This window comes from Eptatretus burgeri, chromosome 17, assembly GCF_056783735.1.
Source record: "Eptatretus burgeri isolate ZD-2024b chromosome 17, Ebu_testis_v1, whole genome shotgun sequence".
Taxonomy (NCBI): domain Eukaryota; kingdom Metazoa; phylum Chordata; class Myxini; order Myxiniformes; family Myxinidae; genus Eptatretus; species Eptatretus burgeri.
Genome location: NC_140977.1, coordinates 6,881,976 through 6,905,278, shown reverse-complemented (window position 1 = coordinate 6,905,278; position 23,303 = coordinate 6,881,976). Strand labels below are relative to the sequence as shown.

The following is a 23,303-nucleotide window of genomic DNA, read 5'->3' as shown; positions in this document are numbered from 1 at the left end:
GACCTTGAAAGTCATACCATTGTGTACTTCTCATCGACCTCTATCAGGATCACTAATGACCAGATCTCCCGCTTCAACTTCATTGTGGACGGACGGACGGACAGACGGACGGATCGTCACCTCTCCTCTCAACACCAATATTATTAGGTCATGCTCGAAGAGATGACCTAATTACAGACGTCTACGTGCTTTGTAAGTGGGAAAACCTGCAAAATCGGCAGTGTATCAAATACTTGTTCTCCCCACCTTATATATTGTTACGAATTTGGGAATTCTATTGCACACAACATTCAGGTTCCTTTAGTCAGCTATGTCGATAAGTGCTTGTTCCCTAGATAGCGCACCTTCCATTGTTTAAATGTTCAGAAATCGATTAGATGTGCTGTGGATCGATTTAATAGTTGGGGAATGAACAATGGCGACATCCCTCCCCCTCTTCTGCGAAGAGCAAGAAGAACCCTGCCATCCCGTGACTCATGATGTCAACAACTCCCTCCCACCCGTGGCTGAGCGGGGGATGGAGCACGAGGGCATGAGTCATGAGTCACGCCGGGAGCGGGGGAAGGGCGGGAGAAGGATAAGAGGATATCTTTTCTTTTGTTCGTGAGCAGAGTTGGAGAAGGGAGTTGAGAGTAGCCGTTCAGCAGAACTTCGGGTCCTATTTGGCTTGGGTTCGAGTTGAGGCCTTCGGAAGCTTTTTGCTTCGGCTGGCTCAGTGAGCTTCAGCTGCGGCCTGGCTCGAGAGGAGGTTTTTTGCTTTGATGGTTCCGTGAGCTTCGGCTTCTGCTTGGCTTGGGAGAGCTTTTTGCTTCGAGCTGCTTTGCTTGGAAGGAAGTTGAGCCGGTCGCTCGGCTCGAGCTGCGAGTGGTGGCTTCTTCTTCTTCTTCTTCTTGGTTCGTGGAGCTCTTTGTTCTCCATTTTGGTTCCCGGCTTGGTGCGACTCATCGACCTCTTCTTGGAGGTGGTTCCTCGGGGAAGCAACACATCGACGGGAAGGAACGGCGCCTCGTCTCACCAGCACGTGTTGAGAAGCGCGGGAGGATTCGCGGGAGCTCGGGAAGGATCGCAGCTCACAGCGATTGGATCCAGCTCGCTCTCGCTGGAGCCCGGGTCCGAACAACTTGAAGACCACACGAGGTGGAGAGGTTCGAGATAGGTTCTGGGTTTCAGCTCACCGATCCTCCAAGCTGGAGCTCGTTAATAAAGGCCTCTGCCACCATTTCTTGGGTGTGTGTGTGTGTGCGTACATGTGTCCGTGGGCCCGTCTAATAAGTAGGAAATTGTTAAGTGCTTTGTGTGCTGTAAATGTTTGCATTGCATTTCGTATAGACGGTCGTAGCTCTTTTGTCGTGCTTTTGTTGCTTGTATAATTGCATACGTATTTTGCCTTGTTTAATTGCATATGTGCTTTATTATAATAAATGTCCTTGTGTGAATGTAAACCTGTTTGTTGCATCCATTCCCTCATTGAACTGCCCCATCTTGCACTCGGAATATAGTTAGTTTTTAAATAGCCGGTAAAGTGATCGGGTCCAACGGGACTGCGCGATAATACCCTGCTCGGTTATCCCAAAAGGAAGCGAGCTGCTGAAGCGGCTCGTTTCCAAGCGGTCCCGTTGAGGTACAATCTCTCGGTAACCTACCCGTGCGAATATTTAGGTAAATCGAAGATTTGGCGATCGGACCCTGTAGCGCGGATGGAGTGCGGACAAGGTTGTGGTGTGGTTAAAAACACACCCGTGGCTAGTTTCCGGCGTTGATCCGGAAAGCCGCGACTGGATTGTCCGTTCGGTGGGCGAAGCGACAGCTATTGATTAGACGCGGTTGATCGCACGCCGACGGGCGGAAATTACAATACATATATATATATATATATATATATATATATATATATATATATATATATATATATATATATATATATATATATATATATATATGGAGCAAATAAGTGCGATTTTTTGGCAGAATCGTTCAAATGGTGATAAAAACATGAAATTTGGTACGAACGTTCTTTCAGGGTCACTCTGCAAGAAAAAAGTGCTGGCCACGTGGATTTTCATCATGGCGGCCATTTTTTTCCAAGATGGCCACCAGGGTATGAAAAAAACAACTTTAAACCATAAAAATCGCCAGAGATGTCAGATTTATTTCATCTCGATGTCGATCTATAGATTTTTGTCCTTGCTAAAGCTGATTCTTCAGTGTATTGATCGATTTCATGAACCAATAAATCAATTTTAGGACTTACGTAACAATAAAGAAGTCAAATGACAACTATTGTGCAGGCTTCGAATTCAAGTAAATTGGTTGTCATCGCGTTATAGACGGGGACGGTTAGAATTGTTGGAGATCTTGAACAGAGCTTGTATTTCAATTGCTCAAAATAGTTATTTCCCCTCCAAAGGACTGCCATTGCCAGGGTGGCAAAGAGCATGAGCTCTCTTTGCCTACGAAATGCCCAAAATGGCAAGCGAAACAAAGCCTCTGGCAGTAAAGCTCCAACTCGAGCCTTCTAGTGGTGGGGGTGTTTCCACAAATAGTGGTGGTGCGAAAGGCGAATCTCTGGCGCCTGAAAAACCAGACAGCTCTGGGCAGATGAAGCTCATGAGGAGATGGAAAACTCCGAAATAAAACCACAAGGATCTATAAGACCCTGACACATTGTAACCATCAATGGTGGTAGACACCAGCCAATATCGACAAAACACAAAAAGAGAGTGTATGTCATGCACTACCAGGGCACACTGGTGTCATACACTGCTGTGCAACTCAGCATGGGGTTCAATATCAGATAAACTGTGGGTTTAGTATCGCAAATGCTATCTAATGAACCCCTCAGATGTTAGATAGCCGCAACTGAACCGACAGGATGTGCCAGCGCGGGAGAGCCGAGCCAAGGATAACGGGGGTTTTACATATAGTTATTCGGATGGTGTGCAGATCGCACGGGATTTAAATGGCATTGGATGAACGATCGGGCTAGGTGGAGGGCAAACGCATGAACCCAGCTGTATCCCACACATCAAAGTGCACGAAGGCAAGGTGGTAAAAGGATAAACCCTCGACCTTCACATTGCTAGTCACAAATTATGGATACTCGAGCAAAATCAAAACCACAAACAAACTGGAGGAAATGTTGCCTCTGTCAGAAGGACACAGAGGAAAAGTTAATGTCACCATGAACAAACAGCGACAGTTCAGAGGGCATTCTTTGAGAAAGTCAAACAGCTCACATTGGTAATGGAGGAAATGGGTAATCCCTTTGAAGAGGAGTCAGGAGATCTTACGCTCGACACCAAGGACATCGCGGATCCTTCCGCTGCTCAGCTAATTGCGACGCATCACGAGAGAGGGAAAGAAAAGATCAATTCCTTCATGGCTAATCCACAATGTGAGAATGACTGCTCCTTCTACCAGCCTATCAAAAAGAACAGGATAAACTTCTTCAAAAATGAGCCAATGTCTGCAAGCAAATCCGAGACAAAGTTACTGAAGGAAGACTGCCATTTGTTTTCCCACCTCTTTCCTCACCTCCTGCCAAAACAGACAGTGTGATCTGTAAGAGTTCTTCAAAGATGAAAACCAGTCTTTTCCAGCCTCACTCAGTAACAAGGGGAAACTACACATGTACGAAATCAGATTTCGTGGATGTACAACAAGCCAAAGTGACGCTTCCAGAGACAAAGCCAGAATGTGACGTACTCATTGTAGATGGAGCTGCGCTGGTACATATCGTAGCACCACGAACACCAAAGACATTTGAAGAGTATGCCAGAAAGGATATTCTTCCTAAAGTCGAGTACTACAGCACGAGATACAAGAGTACTGACATCATCTTTGATGTGTATCATCAGTCCAGACTGAAGTCAGAGGCAAGATCTCAACGAGGAAAATCCGTCAGAAGGAGAGTAACAACGACAAGTAAAACTCCCTCGAATTGGAAGAGCTTCCTCAGAGATAGCACCAACAAAACAGAGCTATCCCATTTCCTTGCCGACAAAGTGTCTGAAATGACAACGGGCAATCCATTTATCATGACGAAAGGAGAAAATGCCATCACCACCACCAGTGACACCAGCATTAACCAAGAGGAAGTGGCCCCATGTACCCATGAAGAAGCAGACACACAAATATTCTGACATGTTCGGCATGCAGCCGCCGAGGGATACAAGTCTCTGATGATTGAAGCTAATGACACGGACATTGTAGTTATTGCCATATCCCTTTTGCCTTCTCTTGCCGCAACAGGTCTTGAAAAAAATGTGGGTTGCATTTGGCAAAGGGGAGCACAGGAGATGGATCCCTATCCACGAAATTATGTCTGCCATAGGACCAGAGAAAACGAGTGGGATGCTTTTCTTCCATGCCTTCACCAGTTGTGATGTTGTATCAGCTTTCAATGGCAAAGGGAAAAAGACAGCATGGCAGACATGGAATGTATGTGATGAAGCGTCAGTAATCTTCACGAAACTCAGTCAATGCCCATCGAAGATTGAGGAATCTGATCTAGAAATCCTGGAGAAATATGTGGTGCTGATGAATGACGGATCAAGTTCAGTTGCGTCAGTGAATGAGGCGCGGCTTGCTCTCTTTGCACGAAAGCAGAGGTCATATGATTCAATTCCACCAACACAAGGAGCACTCACAGAACATGCCAAGCGAGCTGCATATCAAGCAGGACACATTTGGAGCCAGACAATAGTCCGCCAGCCAGAAGCTCAGTGTCCGTCCGAGTGGGGTTGGTTCAAAGAAGATGACTCGTGGAAGGTCTTCTGGACTGCCCTTGCTCCCACAGCTAAAAGCTGCCAGGAGTTCACGAAATGTGGATGCAAGACACAATGGAGTGGAAGGTGCAAATGCTATTGTTACGGACCAAGTTGTACCCCACTATGCAGTTGCTCTTGTCAGACCTAATCAGAACAATAAACATTGCAGGGCAGAAAAACATGGTGGCCATCTTGGAAAATGGCCACCATATTGAATTTTAAGTGGGTTGCAGTTGTATCTCATAAAGTGACCTAAAATAAATATTTCTGCCAAATTTCATGCTTGTATCATTCTTTGAACGATTGTTATTGTTATCTGTTCTTATTTTGGGTGGTCGTCTGGTTGCCATCTTGGAAAATTGCGGCCATGTTGGAAATTCAAGTGGCAAGCACTTTTTTTTCTCATAAAGTGACATAAAATAAATATTCCTGCCAAGTTTCATGCTTGTATCATCATTTGAACGATTGATCTTGTTATCTGCTCCCATATACTGTGTATGCTTTTATTCGCCCGAGATGTGCACGATGCTCTCTTCAGGCCTCTCTGTGCACAACAATCACAGGTTCTTTATGTGTTGTCAATATCCAGACAGACAACAACCGAACTTGACCACGACCCGACTAAGTATCTGCACAACGAGGCCAAGAAATTGAGAAGAGGATGTGAGTATCATTGAAATCACGTTTTTCATTTTTCACTTTGGGATCCAAGCATCAAGAGGGAAGTGCTCAAATGGGTTGGTGGAACAGTTTAAGGTTTCATCAAAACAGGAATTTCAAAGACAGTACTGCACTCAATTCCAGGCATCATTTGGGATCGAGGGGTACATGGACATTGGCTGCACATGTGGGCCAGGTTAGAGAATGTGCTCTCGAGATCTGTTCATCGTTCACCCAACAAACCTCATCACCCTTGCTCTCTCCCTAAGAAGTAAATACACAAACTAAAAAACAAGTGGTCCTCCAGCTTTTCGTTCTCATAGTGACGATTTGTCATCCCAGAACGAATGAAGGAATGGACTCCAAAACCTCGCCCGGAGTTTGTGAGAGATATCATGGGTTCGAGTGCAGATGCTGAGAGTGGATAGTTCCATGTTTATCGTCACATCCACTGGCGAGAGGATGTGCAACAGAACTATCTGGATCGTCAGGCCGAAAAGACAATAAAAGACCAGGAATTCCAAGAGAGTTTGGAAAAGAATCGTGAGATGCCTCCAGCGCACGGCACGTAAACGTGCAAAGCGAGCAAAGTTGAAAGCAAAAAAGGCAGCTGATCACTTGGCGAAAAAGAGTAAGAAGGCTGGAGAGCAATGTGAGGAAAAGGACGGGGAAGAATTTGGAGAATCTGATGAAGAGGAAGAGACAGTGGCAGACAATGCAGAGGAAGCGAGGTTTGTGATGGGTGGAAGATGATTCACTCAGACTGATGGTCAGAGTCGTGGTGGATTCAACTCAAGATCCATCTCGAGGCCTCGTGGCGCGAACATGAAGCACCCTCAGATCATTTTGAAGTGCTTGTTGCATCTTCAGGAGAACTTTGGGCTGGTCATTTTCACGAGGCCACTTGTTGGTGCAAAGTGCTTATAGATGTTTTTTTTTTTTGTTTTTTTTTTGGAGTGATGTCATGCACCTGCTGATTGTAACTTGACAAATGTACCTGATGATGCATTGTGCAGTTCAGTTTCGAAGAAAACTTTAAAATAGTGTAATAATTATTTTGTTGTTAAATGTTTTCCCTTGCTTTTCAAAGGTACGATTTGATGTCAAGCTGTTCACCACCATCTCAGATTCACCCCCCCCCATCCAAACACATGCTTTTTCTTCCTCCATTCATCTGCCCTAAGCCCATCTCTCTCCAAGTTTCCAGTTTTCCCTTCCTTAGAGTTTGCGTCTGTCTCCATCTTCACCACGTGCGCCCTCCGAACCAACCATTCCTCCCCACACCGAAGTCTCTCTCTATTTTGTCCCTCAACCCTGCTGTTAGACTCTCCTCTTTTTACTGTTCCTTTTATTCTGTTTGGTCATGACCTGTTATATATTCCAGCTCTTTCACGAGCCTCGAATTTGTTCACAAAAAAAATGAAAAAAATTAAAAAGCACTCATTGATCTATCACTCTTCATGTAAAGTACCAGGATGACCGTTAATATCTGGGTCCAGATTCCAATCCAGGCGAGACAGGTCAGAGGAGAGTGCGAGCACGTCGAGGTACTCCAACCCCACAACCCATAATCTATGGTACAGAAAACAATAAATGAGTAAAATGTGATTGAGATGTGTTGGGGTGAGGATCAATGCTTCTCTCGAAAAGGAATGTCATTTTACATGTTTGTGCGTTTCACGTCATGACATCCTGAAGGGATATTTTTTCCATTACTTACGTGGAATGTCCGGCAGCACCACGTTTCAACATCGTTTTAAATCTTCTGTATTTTTTCCTAAGGAGAAAAGGATTGAAAAGTCAATTTGTTACACACTTTGTGAGGAAGATGCATCCAAAAAAACGAGTTTCAATGTAACGTATTTACTTGAGACTATTCCACAGGCAGACTTTCATTGATGGAGTCGATGGTCTTGGTTCCTTCACAGCAACATCTGGAGAATCTTGAGACCGATTCATCTTTGCATTCCTGAAAAAGAACAAAACTCTTCAATCCATAACCGAGTACAAATTTGCTCAACCAGATATCACACACATTCTCCATGAAAACAAATCTTTCCTTCAACTCATTTGCACTCCAATGGATCATTCCTTCACTCAACACGACATAAAACAAGAAAACACGAGAGCGAGGTTGATGGCACGCCATCGTAAATCCCCACGCTTCCCACCGAAAGCAAGGATGAAAGATGGGAAAACATTCCACCAAGATTGATGTCAAATTTTCCGTTTAACTCTTTGAAACCGAGGAGCCGTTTTACCACCCCTGATTCAAACCTCCATAGAGCCGATTGGCGGGTATACCGGCCACGATTCAAACCTCCATACAACCAAGCGGCAGGTTTACCAGCCACTATTCAAACCTCCATGCAGCCGAGTGGTGGGTATACCGGCCACGATTCAAACCTCCACACAGCTGAGTGCCGTTTTACCAGCCGTGATTCAAACCTCCATACAGCCGAGCGGCTGGTTCACCAGCTGTGATTCAAACCTCCATGCAGCCGAGTGGTGGGTATACCGGCCACAATTCAAACCTCCACACAGCTGAGTGCCGTTTTACCAGTCGTGATTCAAACCTCCATATAGCCGAGCGGCTGGTCCACCAGCTGTGATTCAAACCTCCATACAGCTGAGTGGAGGGTATACCGGCCACTATTCAAACCTCCAGAAAGCCGAGTGGCGGGTATACCGGCCACGATTCAAACCTCCATAAAGCCGAGTGGCGGGCATACCGGACACTCTTCAAATCTCCACAAACCCAAGCAGTGGGTTTACCAGCCGCGCCTTCAAACGTCCATGCAACCGAGTGGCCGGAATTTTCTCCCGGGAGCCCTGGATGTGGAAGCCGAAAATCCAAGGAGCTCAAGGTTCAAAGGGTTAAAATGTTTCTGTTTTGACTTCTGTGACCCTAAGTCCCCACCGCCTGGGGTATGAACCAGGGGTCAAATCCAAAAATTGTGACACATTTCATGAGTCGCCAATGTTGATTGCATTCACAACGTTACATTACGAAGATGACTAGAAATGTGTCCGTAATTGCATTTTTTGTAATTTCATCTTTTGACCCCAACTCAAGGGCTCAGGGGCCAAAAATGATCGTGCTCTTGCAGATTCTTGCCATGTGGTGATCATAACTATCAAGTTTGGTGGCATTATGCACAACTGTTTATGAGGAGAGAGAAGTCCTTCATCCACCGTCTGTTCTTCACACCATCTCGATCCCTTTTCAGACTCCGAGAACCTTCAGACCTTTATGCCCCCCTGAAGTCCCTTGACTCCCTTGAGACCCATTTGACCTTATCACCCATTCTTCATGCCCTTTTGACATGCGAGACAGCCTTAAACCCCTTTTAGACTGATTGGACCCTTCACCATTTCACACTTTTGACCCTTGAGACCACTTCAACATTTTTAAACACTTCAGATATCTTTAGACCGCTTCGAAATTTACATCCTTTTGAGATTACACCCTTTAGAGTTTAGACCCTAACTACGATTGGAACGTACCCTTTAGACCATCTAGAACGTTTCAGACGCACACCACACAAACGTGAGAGGGAGAGGAAGATGCAGGAGGGTGGTGGAGAGAGGGGGGAGAGTGAAGAGGTGGAGGGTAAAGGAGAGAGGTGGAGGGTAAAGGAGAGAGGTGGAGGGTAAAGGAGAGAGGTGGAGGGTAAAGGAGAGAGGTGGAGGGTAAAGGAGAGAGGTGGAGGGTAAAGGAGAGAGGTGGAGGGGAAAGGAGAGAGGTGGAGGGGAAAGGAGAGAGGTGTGTGGGAGTAAGGATGGGAAGGGGAAGGGAAAACTGTGAGGTGAGAGGAAGGGAAGGCAGACGTGTGGTGGAGCGTTAATTATGATTCATACTGTTTCATCAAAATGATTCTAAACAGCATAACAGTGAAGATGGGAACAAAATAACATCTGAAATCCATTGTCCACCAGTCATACTTTCAACATGGTCTGGAGACAAACTCCCATCCAGGTGCGTCCAGAGCCAAGCTGCCCGTAGACAAACACCGCCCAGACATAAATACCTCCGGGACACGTTCGGAGATAAACACTGCCCGGACACATCAGGAGTCAAACTGTCTGGAGACAAACTCCCATCTGGACACTTCTGGAGATAAACTCTCGTCCAGAGACAAACACCACATGGACGTGTCCGGAAACAAACACCGGCCGGACACATCTGGAGCCAAGCTGTCCGGAGACAAACACCGCTCGGACATGTCTGGAGAGAAACCCCTGTCTGGATCTGTCTTAAGACAGAGACAGATAAATAGAGAGAGGGGGAAGGGGAAAGTGAGAGAGGTGTGGGAGGAGGGTGCTGCACTGAATGGGAGGGGGTAGAGCAAGGATCGTATAAAGAGAGAGGGGTGGGCGTATGGGAGTTCACAGATATAATGTTATGCTTTATATAACACACGCACGCACGCACGCACGTCCGATATTGACAATTTTTCGGGAATCGCCAGGTTGACCGACAACAGCATGTACTGTCCACAACCCAAGAACCATGAGTAGCTTTCACCGAAAAACAACGTTGCATTTATTTAAACGTTTTGGGGATTTGTTCACAAACATTAATCTTTATAAACAACTGTGTGTAACGTGTGGAAAAATAATTTGGCTCGGAAATTTAGAGAACATGTTAATATGGCAAACGGCTCGGAAATCAGGTGTTATTTCACAACTCACTCAGGGTGACGGGGCACGAACCACTCACTCAGGGTGACGGGGCACGAACCACTCACTCAGGGTGACGGGGCACGAACCACTCACTCAGGGTGACGGGGCACGAACCACTCACTCAGGGTGACGGGGAACGAACCACTCACTCAGGGTGACGGGGCACGAACCACTCACTCAGGGTGACGGGGCACGAACCACTCACTCAGGGTGACGGGGCACAAACCACTCACTCAGGGTGACGGGGCACGAACCACTCACTCAGGGTGACGGGGCACAAACCACTCACTCAGGGTGACGGGGCGCAAACCACTCGCTCTGAACGACGTGGTGCGGCAAAAGCGTTCGCAGTGAATGAACAATTCGCTCAGAATGACGTAGCGTGGTACCACTGTCGACTGTAGGGCACTATGCAAGTGGCTTAAGCACTCATACAAGCACTCCAATTAAATGGTTGATGAGGAACGGTTGGCCAGGCTGTGGCTGCATATTATGCAGGATCCCTTTTACTTTAAAGCCGGTCTTCACCGCACACGCAGCAGTTAAGGAAATAAAATGAATTCATTCAAATAACGACTTTATCAACAAAAGAGTTTCTGCACAATGAAAAACAACCCTGGAGGCATCGCAAAGTTCAATCGCCCGTGAAATAAATATTGCAGAATATCCATGGTGCCTGCTCGTCTGAACACACGTCACACGCTACATCAGTTCGGGGTGCTCGTAAACGTTATAACCTCATTATAAAATGTCCGTTTTTCACCAGATTTCCTTTGATTCCCAGTAAAGCACCCCATGAAACCCCCGAAAATAGACACAGATCTGTCAGACGCCATGGATAAGCAAACCCTCTGGGGGCACAAGGCATGGGGCAGTGAATGCATTGAATCATATCACTCAATGAAGTTGGTTAATTTTGACACGTTCCTAAATTTTTTGTTCCTCAATATAATTCTCCAAACAGTAGAAAAAGACAAGTTAATGGTTTGGAAATTGCACATTTTTGTGTATGTATGGAGGAGGGAACATAGCCTTGCTTGCTTAAAGTAAATGGGTACATCGGCTTAGTTTTAAGACTCGTTATTTCTATAAATTATCAGATTTTGACACTTCAGTCCGGACGATATCCGATCCTAAAAACCGAAATAATATTTCGATGATGACATCCTTTAATTAGTCCTTGGGGGTAGATCGTGGAAAATCGTATCATTTCATGCATGAAATCGCTCCAAGCTCTGAATTTGAAAACTATAGTACTTACAAAAGCGATGAACACAACGATTCATTGCCATGATGAACAGACATTCGATATGAGTGAGGAAAGTGAAAAATAAACTTTATCGTTGAGAAATCACCGTGGCCTGTTCCAAGTCAAGGCATGGTTGAGCAGACCAATAAACATGGCGGCTTCAAACTTGGCGACACCAGAGAGGTTACTCAGGAGACGCCCTCAGACCCCAAAGAGCGAGGGGGCCAAGGATGCGTCTGATAAAGGATATAATTAAATAAGGCCATTAATTATCTTCAAAGTAAGCGTATTAATTAACCCAAACACACGATTTTCACTCTTGCACTTCCGTGGAGGTCCCTTAGTATGTATGCAAAGTTACAGGCTGCTCGGTTTCATCATTTTGGAGTTGAGACACAATGAAACACTGACACACACACACACACACACACACACACGGAGATAACATTGCACAAAGCAGTTGTTACCCTGCATATTATGGATCACCACCTCTTATCACCATAAAGTTCATCACCACCACCTCTTATCATCCCCCATCCAAAACCTCGATCTTTTCTACCCCCGATAATCCACCAAAGCCCACCTCCTTCAAAATCCCTGCTTTCCTTCCTGAAAGTCCCTGTAATGTCCATCTTCTAATTCCCCATGTTCCCCGTCCCATCCCTCTCCCTTCCACAGATCTCCAAATATGTCTGTTTCCCACTGTTTTGTCCCTCCCACTCCCGCCCCTCTTGTCTCATGCCCCCTTGCTGTGCGTTGTGTGTTAGCTCTCACACAAGCCTCGACAAGGTATACAAAAAAAAAATAGGGCAGGAAAGGGACGAACTGAATAAGGTAAAAGACGAGCAGGCACGAATGGAGGGGAAGGTAAGGGAGATAAATATGGAACATGTCTATTATAATACCAAGCTTGCACACTAAAAACTCGGCTCGCCGTCACACGATCCCTATGAAATTGCTGTGGCACTTAGCGGACATGCCAACAATGTTTGGGAAGTCTTGGCATTCCATAGTACCACTTGCATTTTGCACAATGCGTATTTTTGTCATTCCCCATGTACGGTCTGTCGTCTGCTACCAGCTATGTTGTACTGCTATCCCATGCATGTGCCCGGGTATCGCCAGTGTGTATGTATGTATGTATATATATATATATATATATATATATATATATATATATATATATATATATATATATATATATATATATATATATATATATATATATATATATGTTAGCAGAGCAAATAAGTGATTTTTTTGGCAGAATCGTTCAGATGGCGATAAAAGTATGAAATTTGGTACGAACATTCTTTAAGGGTCACAGCAAGAAAAAAGTGCTTGCCACGTGGATTTTCATCATGGTGGCCATTTTTTTCCAAAATGGCCACCAGGGTATGAAAAAAACAACTTCAAACCATAAAAATTGCCAGAGATGTTGGATTTATTTCATCTTGATGTCGATTTGTAGGTTTTTGTCCTTGCGAAAGCTGATTCTTCAGTGTATTGATCGATTTCATGAACCAATAAATCAATTTTAGGACTTACGTAACAATAAAGAAGTCAAATGACAACTATTTTGCAGGCTTTAATTACAAGTAAATTGGTTCTCATTGCGTTATAGACGGGGACGGTTAGAATTGTTGGAGATCTTGAACAGAGCTTGTATTTCAATTGCTCAAAATAGTTATTTCCCCTCCGAAGGACTGCTAATGCCGGGGTGGCAAAGAGCATGAGCTCTCTTTGCCTACGAATTGCCCCAAAATGGCAAGCAAAACAAAGCCTGTGGCAGTCAAGCTCCAACTCCAGCCTTCTCATGGTGGGGGTGTTTCCACAAATAGTGGTGGTGGGAAAGGCGAATCTCTGGCGGCTGAAAACCAGACAGCTCTGGGCAGATGAAGCTCATTAGGAGATGGAAAACTCCGAAATAAAACCACAAGGATCTTTCGGACTCTGACACATTGTAACCATCAATGGTGGTGGACACCAGCCAATATTGACTAAACACAAAAAAGAGAGTGTATGTCATGCACTACCAGGGCACACTGGTGTCATACACTGCTGTGCAACTCAGCATGGGGTTCAATATCAGCTAAACTGTGGGTTTAGTATCCCAAATGCTATCTAATGAACCCCTCAGATGTTAGATAGCCACACCTGAACCGACAGGATGTGCCAGCGCGGGAGAGCCGAGCCAAGGATAACGGGGGTTTTACATATAGTTATTCGGATGGTGTACAGATCGCACGGGATTTAAATGGCATTGGATGAACGATCGGGCTAGGTGGAGGGCAAACGCATGAACCCAGCTGTATCCCATACATCAAAGTGCACGAAGGCAAGGTGGTAAAACGATAAACCCTCGACCTTGCACAAATTGCTAGTCACAAATTATGGATACTCGAGCAAAATCAAAACCACAAACAAACTGGAGGAAATGTTGCCTCTGTCAGAAGGACACAGAGGAAAGGTTAATGTCACCATGAACAAACAGCGACAGTTCAGAGAGAATTCTTTGAGAAAGTCAAACAGCTCACATTGGTAATGAAGGAAATGGGTAATCCCTTTGAAGAGGAGTCAGGAGATCTTACGCTCGACACCAAGGACATCGCGGATCCTTCCGCTGCTCAGCTAATTGCGACGCATCACGAGAGAGGGAAAGAAAAGATCAATTCCTTCATGGCTTATCTACAATGTGAGAATGACTGCTCCTTCTACCAGCCTATCAAAAAGAACAGGATAACCTTCTTCAAAAATGAGCCAATGTCTGCAAGCAAATCCGAGACAAAGTTACTGAAGGAAGACTGCCATTTGTTTTCCCGCCTCTTCATCTCCTGCCAAAACAGACAGTGTGATCTGTAAGAGTTCTTCAAACATGAAAACCAGTCTTTTCCGGCCTCACTCAGTAACAAGGGGAAACTACACATGTACGAAATCAGATTTCGTGGATGTACAATAAGCCAAAGTGACGCTTCCAGAGACAAAGGCAGAATCTGACATACTCATTGTAGATGGAGCTGCGCTGGTACATATCGTAGCACCACGAACACCAAAGACATTTGAAGAGTATGCCAGAAAGGATATTCTTCCTAAAGTCGAGTACTACAGCACGAAATACAAGACAACCAACATCATCTTTGATGTGCATCATCAGTCTAGCCAGAAGTCAGAGGCAAGATCTCAACGAGGAAAGGCCGTCAGAAGGAGAGTAACAGCGACAAGTAAAACTCCCTCGAATTGGAAGAGCTTCCTCAGAGATAGCACCAACAAAACAGAGCTATTCCCTTTCCTTGCCGAAAAAGTGTCTGAAATGACAACGGGAAATCCATTTATCATGACGAAAGGAGAAAATGCCATCACCACCACCAGTGACACCAGCGTTAACCAAGAGGAAGTGGCCCCATGTACCCATGAAGAAGCAGACGCACAAATATTCTGACATGTTCGGCATGCAGCCACCGAGGAATACAAGTCTCTGATGATTGAAGCTAATGACATGGACATTGTAGTTATTGCCATATCCCTTTTGCCTTCTCTTGCCGCAACAGGTCTTGAAAAAATGTGGGTTGCATTTGGCAAAGGGGAGCACAGGAGATGGATCCCTATCCACGAAATTATGTCTGCCATAGGACCAGAGAAAACTAGTGGGATGCTTTTCTTCCATGCCTTCACCGGTTGTGATGTTGTATCAGCTTTCAATGGCAAAGGGAAAAAGACAGCATGGCAGACATGGAATGTATGTGATGAAGCGTCAGTAATCTGCACGAAACTCAGTCAATGCCCATCGAAGATTGAGGAATCTGATCTAGAAATCCTGGAGAAATTCGTGGTCCTGATGTATGACGGATCAAGTTCAGTTGCGTCAGTGAATGAGGCACGGCTTGCTCTCTTTGCACGAAAGCAAAGGTCATATGATTTAATTCCACCAACATAAGGAGCACTCACAGAACATGCCAAGCGAGCTGCATATCAAGCAGGACACATTTGGAGCCAGACAATAGTCCGCCAGCCAGAAGCTCAGTGTCCGTCCGAGTGGGGTTGGTTCAAAGAAGATGACTCGTGGAAGGACTTCTGGACTACCCTTGCTCCCACAGCTAAAAGCTGCCAGGAGTTAACGAAATGTGGATGCAAGACACAATGTAGTGGAAAGTGCAAATGCTATTGTTACGGACTAAGTTGTACCCCACTATGCAGTTGCTCTTGTCAGACCTAATCAGAACAATGAACATTGCAGTGCAGAAAAACATGGTGGCCATCTTGGAAAATGGCCACCATATTGAATTTTAAGTGGGTTGCAGTTGTATCTCATAAAGTGACCTAAAATAAATATTTATGCCAAATTTCATGCTTGTATCATTCTTTGAACGATTGTTATTGTTATCTGTTCTTATTTTGGGTGGTCGTCTGGTGGCCATCTTGGAAAATGGTGGCCATGTTGGAATTTCAAGTGGCAAGCACTTTTTTCTCATAAAGTGACGTAAAATAAATATTCCTGCCAAGTTTCATGCTTGTATCATCATTTGAACGATTGATCTTGTTATCTGCTCCACTATACCGTGGTGACCCCAGAATCCGAACGCCCCCATTGTGTGAACAAATTGGAATCCAAACAATTTTTGAGAAAATTTTGCCCTAAAAACCGAACACATTTTCGAAAACCGAACACAACGTGGTGTTCATGTTTGTTCACGTGCGTCTCCCCCGCCTGTTCCACCCGCATCTTCGCGCTTTGTTCATTCAGTTTGTCGGTAGAAGTACTCGTGAAAGCATCTCTCGTGTCGATCGCGACTTTACCTCGTGTTTTCACCTTGATTTGTGCATTTTTTTTCAATTATCACCCTTGTGCATTCACCATGGCACCCAAGAAGAGCAGTGAAGCAAATAGGAATAAGAGGAAGTCCGTGAGAATGACAATTGAAGAAAGAACTTATCGCTAAGCATGAGAGCGGTACGCGTGTGTCTGATCTCGCTGCCATGTTCGAGCTGCCGAAATTGACCGTGTGTAGGAGTCTGAAAAATAAAGAAGCGATAAAAGCGCGAAAACCCATCGTGAAGCGAACTCATTCAATGAACCCTCTGACGAATCGGCTTGAACGAACTCAACGTTTTTTTCGCGAGCATGGTAGTGACGTCATGCTGAGTCACCCAATAGCTTCACCTCCTGATTCTCTCGCGTGGAACCGTGCGGTGAAAACGGCACGTTTGTGTCTCCACAGAGTGTACTGGGATATAAAACACCATTTGGTGCTTCATGGTTAATTACATACCTCCACCAGGCTGAACAGTTTTCGTTTTGGATCCCAATGGCCACTGATAGGTCGGAGCTGCATCCACATTGATGGAAGAAGCGACAACGCTCCTGCTCATCCCCCAGACTTGGAAAAAGATTCATGACCCAGAAAAGGTCATTTACACATCTTATTTTACCTTAAACATGGGAAATTTCAGTTGAAAGTGTCTTGAAAGTGTGTTTTCTTGGGGTCCAGGAACGGATGAATTCACTTTCCATTATTTCTTTTTGGGAAAATAGTTTTGGAATCCGAACTTTTTGGAATCCGAACAGCCTCTTGGAACAAATTAAATTCGGATTCTGGGGGCACCACTGTATTTGCTTTTATTCACCCGAGATGTGCACGATGCTCTCTTCAGGCCTCTCTGTGCACAACCATCACAGGTTCTTTATGTGTTGTCAATATCCAGACAGACAACAACCGAACTTGACCACTACCCGACTAAGTATCTGCACAACGAGGCCAAGAAATGCGTGCCATTGAGAAGAGGATGTGAGTATCATTTAAATCACGTTTTTCATTTTTCACTTTGGGATACAAGCATCAAGAGGGAAGTGCTCAAATGGGTTGGTGAAACAGTTTAAGGTTTCATCGAAACGGGAATTTCAAAGACAGTACTGCACTCAATTCCAGGAATCATTTGGGATCGAGGGGTACATGGACATTGGCTGCACATGTGGGCCTGGCTAGTGAATGTGCTCTCGAGATCTGTTCATCGTTCACCCAACAAACCTCATCACCCTTGCTCTCTCCCTAAGAAGTAAATACACAAACTAAAAAACAAGTGGTCCTCCAGCTTTTCGTTCTCAGAGTGACGATATGTCATTCCTGAACGAATGAAGGAATGGACTCCAAAACCTCGCCCGGAGTTTGTGAGAGATATCATGGGTTCGAGTGCAGATGCTGGGAGTGGACAGTTCCATGTTTATCATCACATCCACTGGCGAGAGGATGTGCAACAGGACTATCTGGATCGTCAGGCCGAAAAGACAAGAAAAGACCAGGAATTCCAAGAGAGTTTGGAAAAGAATCGTGAGAGGCCTCCAGCGCACGGCACGTAAACGTGCAAATCGAGCAAAGTTGAAAGCAAAAAAGGCAGCTGATCACTTGGCGAAAAAGAGTAAGAAGGCTGGAGAGCAATGTGAGGAAAAGGTAGGTGAAGAATTTGGAGAATCTGATGAAGAGGAAGATACAGTGGCAGACAATGCAGAGGAAGCGAGGTTTGTGATGGGTGGAAGATGATTCACTCAGACTGATGGTCAGAGTCGTGGTGGATTCAACTCAAGATCCATCTCGAGGCCTAGTGGCGCGAACACGAAGCACCCTCATATCAGTTTGAAGTGCTTGTTGCATCTTCAGGAGAACTTTGGGCTGGTCATTTTCACGAGGCCACTTGTTGGTGCAAAGTGCTTATGGATGTTTCTTTTTTTTGTTTTTTTTTTGGAGTGATGTCATGCACCTGCTGATTGTAACTTGACAAATGTACCTGATGATGCATTGTGCAGTTCAGTTTTGAAGAAAACTTTAAAATAGTGTAATAATTATTTTGTTGTTAAATGTTTTCCCTTGCTTTTCAAAGTTATGATTTGATGTCAAGCTGTTCACCACCATCTCAGATTCACCCCCCCCCCATCCAAACCCATGCTCTTTCCTCCTCCATTCATGTGCCCTAAGCCCATCTCTCTCCAAGTTTCCAGTTTTCCCTTCCTTAGAGTTTGCGACTGTATCCATCTTCACCACGTGCGCCCTCCGAACCAACCATTCCTCCCCACACCGGTCTCTCTCTATTTTGTCCCTCAACCCTGCTGTTAGACTCTCCTACTTTTTACTGTTCCTTTTATTCTGTTTGGTCATGACCTGTTATATATTCCAGCTCTTTCACGAGCCTCGACTTTGTTCACAAAAAAAATAGAAAAATTAAAAAGGCACTCATTGATCTATCACTCTTCATGTAAAGCACCAGGATGACCGTTAATATTGTTACGGCTGTGGAAATTTGCAAACCACCCTCCAGGTCCCGTCGGTGAGGTATCTCTTAAGTACATGTGTAGTTAGCCCCAAACCCATTGTTTAGAGGGAATTAATGTGATTCCTTCGGGCTGCGATGCTTTGAGTCAGTCGTTTTTCTTTTTCTATCTTTTATTTCAAACAAAAACCAAACAAGGACGCTCGGTGGGCTTTTCCCGCCTGTTTTCGCGCCATTCTTCTCCGCGCTTGTTGTGAGGGAGGAGAAGCGGGGTGGGGCTGCTGGCGCCCGATTGGTGGATGCGCGTGTGACGCGGCCAGGAAGGAGGAACGCCCCTCTTCGAGACCTTTCTCGAAGTGCCTCGAAGGGGGGGTGGAGCAAAGAACAGGGCGGAGCAACAGGGCGGAGCACCGGGATATAAAAAGTCGGACACGGGCGGAGCGGTTTTGTGGTTGCTCTTGCCCTCTTCCTGTCTTCCGGCTCGCTCGTCCTCTTCTCCTCCTGGTGGCCGCTGGCCTGGTCTGCTGTGGTGCGGTTCCAAGACCCCGCTGGCGGGAAGGAGCGTCCACCATTCCCCCCTCCCGACCTCGGGCATCCACGTTTCCCCTCCCCTTCTTCTATCCGCGCTGGGATAGTGCCGAAACTCCGTCTGCGGCGTCGAGCGGCCAACACGTGCCGGCGCGAGGCATGCCGGAGAGGCCTCGCCTACCATGCTAGGGCATGGAGTCGCGGCCAGGCGGGACCACGTCGACGGACGTCGGAGAGGGACTCGACGGCCCAAAAGGGAAGTCACCTTTTTCTTTTCGGGGTTTTTGTATGGATCTTGTGGCGCCGTGTCTTGTGAAGTAAAACTGTATGTGTTGCCGTGTGTTCGCGTATTCGGTCGTAGCTCTGCATTGTTGTTTTTGTTTTAAATTGATATACAGTATGTGCATTCTGACTGTATGGCTGTATATCTGTGCTCTCCGTGTGTCGTGTAAATAAAGTGCATTATGTTGAATTGTTCCCCGTTTCGCTGCGTCCTTTCCTTCGTTTGAATCTCCATCTTGCTTCACGTAAAGGGTTCGTAGTGGGCTTAATACGCCCGATAATTAATCGGAACCGTCGAGGCCGACGATAACACCGCTTGGTTTTCCCGATAGCACGGAACGGACCGCTTAAGCGGTTCGTGTCCGGAGTCGACCTGTGGCGAGGTACGATCGCCCGGTTTACCATCTGCGTGGGTACTTAGGTAGGTCGAGTTTGGCGAACAACCCTATCCTACGCGGGTGGCCGATTGGCACGATCGTGGTGAGGTCGAAAGGCCCACCCGTGACTGGCTCCGGGAGATAGTTCCCGGAGGGTCACGACAGAATTGTCCGTCCGGTGGGCGAGGCGGCCGCCATTCGAGTCGAGCGGCCGATCGCACGCCGGCGGCGCGAATTCGCAACAATATCTCGGTCCAGATTCCAATCCAGGCGAGACAGGTCAGAGGAGAGTGTTAGCACGTTGAGGTACTCCAACCCCACAACCCCTCATCTATGGCACAGAAAACAATAAATGAGTAAAATGTGATTGAGATGCGATGGGGTGAGGTTTAATCCTTCTCGCGAAAAGGAATATCATTTTACATGTTTGTGCGTTTCATGTCATGACATCCTGAAGGGATATTTTTTCCATTACTTACATGGAATGTCTGGCAGCACCATGTTTCCACATCGTTTTAAATCTTCTGTATTTTTTCCTAAGGAGAAAAGGATTGAAAAGTCAATTTGTTACACACTTTGTGAGGAAGATGCATCCAAAAAAACGATTCAATGTTACATATTTACTTGAGACAATTCCATAAGGAGATTTTCATTGACGGAGTCGATGGTCTTGGTTCCTTCACAGCAACATCTGGAGAATCTTGAGACCGATTCATCTTTGCATTCCTGAAAAAGAACAAAACTCTTCAATCCATAACTGAGTACAAATTTGCTAAACCAGATATCACACACATTCTCCATGAAAACAAATCTTTCCTTCAACTCATTTGCACTCCCAGGGATCATTCCTTCACTCAACACGACATAAAACAAGAAAACACGAGAGCGAGGTTGATGGCACGCCATCGTAAATCCCCACGCTTCCCACCGAAAGCAAGGTTGAAAGATGGGAAAACATTCCACCAAGATTGATGTCATATTTTCCGTTTAACCCTTTGAAACCAAGGATCCGTTTTACTAGCCGTGATTCAAACCACCATACAACCGAATGGCGGGTTTACCGGCCACTATTCAAACCTCCATAAAGCTGAGCAGCGGGTTTACCAGCCACGCCTTAACCTCCGTAGACCCGAGCGGTGGGTTTACCGGCCACTCTTCAAACGTCCATGCACCCGATTGGCTGGATTTTTCGACAGGGAGCCCAGGATAGGGAAGCTGAAAATCCAAGGAGCTCAGAGTTCAAAGGGTTAAAATATTTCTGTTTTGACTCCTGTGACCATAAGTCCCCACCCCCTGGGGCATGAATCAGGGGTGAAATCCAAAAATCGTTACATATTTCATGAGTCCCCAATGTTGATTGCATGTCCAACGTGACATGACAAAGATGTTTAGAAATGTGCCCGTCATTGCCTTTTTTATTTCACCTTTTGACCCCACCCCAGGGGCTCAGGGGCCAACAAACATCGTGCTCTTGCATATTCTTGCCATGTGGTGATCATAACTATCAAGCTTGGTGGAGTGATGCACAACTGTTTATGAGGAGAGAAAAGTCTTTCATACTCAGTCTGTCCTTTATACCATCTAGACCCCTTTTCAGACTCCTAGAACCTTTATACCTTTATACCCCTGAAGTCCCTTGACTCCCTATAGACCCCTTTGACCTTATCACCCACTCTTGATTTCCTTTAGACATGCGAGACAGCATTAAACCCCTTTTACACTGATTGGACGCTTGACCATTTGGCACTTTTGAGCCTTGAGACTACTTCGACCTTTTTAGACACTTCAGACCTCTTTGACATTAACATCCTTTTGAGATTATATCCTTTGGAGTTTTGACCCAAACTACTATTGGAACGTACCCTTTTATTTAGAGTTTCGACCATCTAGAACCTTTTTGATACACATCATACAAACGTCTGCAGTCTTTTTAGAAAACACAGACAATAGGTTTTTGAGCTATTCATGTGCAAACTCGACCCACACAGAGGGTGGGTACACTGCCAATAATTATTGTGCCAGCAAATACCATCCATCGCTTCACAGAGGGAAATACTAATGGTGGGGAAGGGAGAGAGAGAGAGAGATCGAGAAAATAATAGAGGGAAAATAATAGAGGGGAAATAAGAGAGGGGAAATAATAGAGGGGAAATAATAGAGGGGAAAATAGAGAGGGGAAAATAGAGAGGGGAAAATAGAGAGGGGAAAATAGAGAGGGGAAAATAGAGAGGGGAAAATAGAGACGGGAAAATAGAGACGGGAAAATAGAGAGGGGAAAATAGAGAGGGGAAAATAGAGAGGGGAAAATAGAGGGGAAAATAGAGAGGGGAAAATAGAGAGGGGAAAATAAAGAGGGGAAAATAGAGAGGGGAAAATAGAGAGGGGAAAATAGAGAGGGGAAAATAGAGACGGGAAAATAGAGACGGGAAAATAGAGACGGGAAAATAGAGGGGAAAATAGAGAGGGGAAAATAGAGAGGGGAAAGAGAGAAAGGAAAAGAAAGAAAAAGAAAGGCGAGAGCTGCACTGTAACGGGAAAGGGAGGGAGGTGTGGGAGGAGAGTTCTAAACTGTAACAGGAGGGGAGGGAGGTGTGGGAGGAGAGTGCTGCACTGTAACGGGAGGGGAGGGAGGTGTGGGAGGAGAGTTCTACACTGCAACGGGAGGGGAGGGAGGTGTGGGATGAGAGTTCTACACTGTTACGGGAGAGGGAGGGAGGTGTGGGAGGAGAGTTCTACACTGTTACGGGAGGGGAGGGAGGTGTGGGAGGAGAGTTCTACACTGTAACGGGAGGGGAGGGAGGTGTGGGAGGAGAGTGCTGCACAGTAACAGGAGGTTCAGAGCAAGGATGAGACCAAAAAGAGAGAGGGGTGGGGCTCGGGGAGTTACTAGATCTGGTGGAGGTGTGCGCTCCACCAAGTGCCCTTCTGGTTCTAAATGTGATGGAAGTGGAGAACAGCTGTTTGCACGTGCAGCAAGATCCAAACATTGTTATGAGAGGAAAAGTGACATTGTTCACTGTGTTGTTCGTAAGTAAAAGTTCATTTCCAAGTTTACACAATGAGGTTATCCTCCCGTCAGCACGTGGTAACTTCTTCAGATTAGTCCAGGTGTGCAGCTTTACAAATTCCCTACTTACACACAGGTGGACTCTGATTGAACGATGTGTTAACAAATCAAAACTCAATGAAACTCCACACTCGGGAATACAGTACAGGCATCAATAAATCTCCGTGCTGTGTCGCTTCACGGATAGCACAGGCCAGAGATATGGTTGGAGTACAGACATGGGCCGAATAAACAACAAGGTGTCCCTGACTCGGGCCTGGTTTGAGGCTCTTCGAGCCCCTTGGAGTCGGACAAGACACAGAAACGGATCACCATCTGCAGGCTGCTTAGAATTCAACAGCAACTACAGTGTTGTTGTTGTTCGAGTGGTGAAAATAAACTAAACTCGCGCCTGCTCCCGGGCCTAGGCCATCCTGCCAGCGCACTGA

At 45.8% G+C, this 23,303-nt stretch overlaps 1 protein-coding gene and 1 long non-coding RNA gene across 3 annotated transcripts in view; one reads left to right on the top strand and one right to left on the bottom strand.

The window, feature by feature from the left end:
* LOC147009185 (uncharacterized) overlaps positions 1 to 18,007 on the top strand; it is a 64,513-nt gene extending 46,506 nt beyond the window's left edge. Inside the window, exons 3-4 of the long non-coding RNA XR_015053095.1 lie at positions 5,359 to 5,432; positions 17,065 to 18,007. This is a non-coding gene — a long non-coding RNA (uncharacterized LOC147009185). The remainder of the gene's footprint in view (positions 1 to 5,358; positions 5,433 to 17,064) is intronic.
* The window catches only part of LOC147009184 (uncharacterized), a 106,274-nt gene that overhangs the window by 82,705 nt on the left and 266 nt on the right, over positions 1 to 23,303 (bottom strand). For both annotated transcript variants that reach the window (XR_015053094.1, XM_085863360.1), the window contains exons 2-5: positions 20,433 to 20,534; positions 20,288 to 20,344; positions 7,297 to 7,398; positions 7,150 to 7,206 (exon numbers count right to left, since the gene is read on the bottom strand). Coding sequence is in view for 1 of the 2 variants with exons in the window: in XM_085863360.1 (XP_085719486.1) it covers positions 7,150 to 7,206; positions 7,297 to 7,398; positions 20,288 to 20,344; positions 20,433 to 20,534 (318 nt within the window). In the remaining variant the exon portion in view is untranslated. The remainder of the gene's footprint in view (positions 1 to 7,149; positions 7,207 to 7,296; positions 7,399 to 20,287; positions 20,345 to 20,432; positions 20,535 to 23,303) is intronic.